This window comes from Bos indicus, chromosome 15 (genome assembly GCF_029378745.1).
Source record: "Bos indicus isolate NIAB-ARS_2022 breed Sahiwal x Tharparkar chromosome 15, NIAB-ARS_B.indTharparkar_mat_pri_1.0, whole genome shotgun sequence".
Classification (NCBI taxonomy): Eukaryota; Metazoa; Chordata; class Mammalia; order Artiodactyla; family Bovidae; genus Bos; species Bos indicus.
This window is the reverse complement of record NC_091774.1, coordinates 48,019,590-48,021,501: the sequence shown is the minus strand read 5'-3', so window position 1 is coordinate 48,021,501 and position 1,912 is coordinate 48,019,590. Positions and strand designations below refer to the sequence as shown.

The window sequence follows — 1,912 nt, the reverse complement described above, 5'->3', positions numbered from 1 at the left end:
AAGTTTTCTGGTGAACATACGTATGCATTGCTGGATACACAGCTGACAAACTTAGTAAAGAAAACATCAGATAAGGACTTGGAAAATAAGAATGAACTCCAAGTGGTGTTGGAAGGAGAAGGCTGAGGTAAATAAAAGCACAAGCATTGATGAATACACCTTAACATTTGCCAGGGATTTAAATTTTTTAATGTTTACTTCGAATTCTTATGATCCAACACTGTAACTCAAAGTTTTGTGGGTTGTCATTCAGGAGCAAAATGTCAGTCTATGAAAATTACACGAACTGAACTTTGAAGTCTCCTGTGAATAAAAGAGGCTTTAGAGAACATGAAATTTTAGAAGAAAGGATCTTTGCTTACATGCACATAGTGGTACCCTTTTAAGAGAAGTTTAAAGATAAAAATCACAACAAATATTTCCTATGACCAGATATTTGCTTTCAGTTGGAGGACTCCCCATTGACTAAAAAATGTTGTCCCTATTGACCTCGGGCTGACTAAGAAAACTTCTCAGAAGTCTTTAATTAAATGTTATGAGAAGGATTGTCCTTTCCTTTAAGCAAGAATCTAGTAATACATGTTCGTATCTGCTTGGTTTTTATCCCATACACAATAGGATTCATTGTAGAAGGCATGAGTAGATAGAGATTAGCCATAATAATATGTATGTGTGGAGGAATGGAGCGTCCCCCAAAACGATGTGTAAAGAAGGTGAAGAAGGCTGGGACATAGGTAATGACGATGGCAAAGATGTGTGCAGTGCAGGTGCTGAAGGCCTTCTGCCGAGCCTCTGCTGAGGACAGGCTGACCACTGCCCGCAGGATCATGGTGTAGGAGACTGTGATGCACAGGATGTCAAAGCCCCCAATCAAGAGGGCAACCATCAAACCATAGATGGCATTGACCTTAACATTGCCACAGGATATCTTGGCCACAGACATGTGGTCACAGTAGGTATGTAGTATGACATTGCCCCTGCAGTATGGCAGGCGTTTGGTGAGGAAAGTGAAAGGGATAACAAGCATTACACCTCTAAGAAAAGTAAGGAGCCCAGCCTTGGCAATGACTGAATTAGTGAGAACAGTAGCATAGTGCAAGGGGTAGCAGATGGCCACGTAGCGGTCCAGGGCCATGAGCATGAGCACCCCAGACTCCATCCCTGTGAAGGTGTGCACAAAGAACATCTGGGCCAGGCAGGCCTTAAAATCAATCTCCTTGAGATTGAACCACAATATGCAGAGAGTGTTGGGAAGAGTGCTGGTGCACATGAGAACATCTGTGAAGGAAAGAAGGGCTAGGAAGATGTGCATTGGTCTGTGTAAGGCTTCTTCAGAGTAGATGAGATACATAAGGCCAAAGTTCCCTGTGATTGCAATGCTATACATGGTACACAGAGGGAAGGAGACCCACAGATGCACTTCTTCCAATCCAGGGATGCCATTTAGGATGAATGAGACTGGAGTTAGGCTAGTGTCATTCAGAAGTAACATACTGTCTGTTGGAAGTTCATGATACACCAGTTACAGAATTGCTCTGTAGGCAGAAAAAGTAAGATCAGAGATGAGCTGACAAGTAAGATATTCTTTATCATAGTTGATAATTTGTCTTTTTTGTAGATCAATCACATGTACATTCTCTTATGTTGAATATGTGATATTACACTCTCATTATGTGACATTACCCTCTGATCCTTCTTCAGTGATCAATGCAAAGAAATAGAGGAAAACAATAGAATGGCAAAGACTAGAGATCTCCTGAAGACAATTAGAGACACCAAGGGACTATTTCATGCAAAGATGTGCACAATAAAGGAAAGAAATTGTAGGGGCCTAACAGAAGCATAAGATCTTAAGAACAGGTGGCAAGAATACACAGCAGAGCTATACAAAAAAGATCTTCATGACCCAGAT

General features: G+C 41.2%; 1 protein-coding gene across 1 annotated transcript; it reads right to left on the bottom strand.

The window, feature by feature from the left end:
• Window positions 1-526: 526 nt before the first annotated feature.
• On the bottom strand, window positions 527-1,492 carry LOC109569307 (olfactory receptor 52N1-like). Its single transcript, XM_019974646.2, has one exon. It carries the CDS (start codon window positions 1,490-1,492, stop codon window positions 527-529), a length of 966 nt encoding a protein of 321 aa, XP_019830205.2.
• Window positions 1,493-1,912: the final 420 nt, after the last annotated feature.

What these genes read in the sequence shown, in the direction of transcription:
- LOC109569307 (XM_019974646.2), bottom strand. Translation starts at nt 1,492, where the DNA reads ATGTTACTTCTGAATGACACTAGCCTAACTCCAGTCTCATTCATCCTA.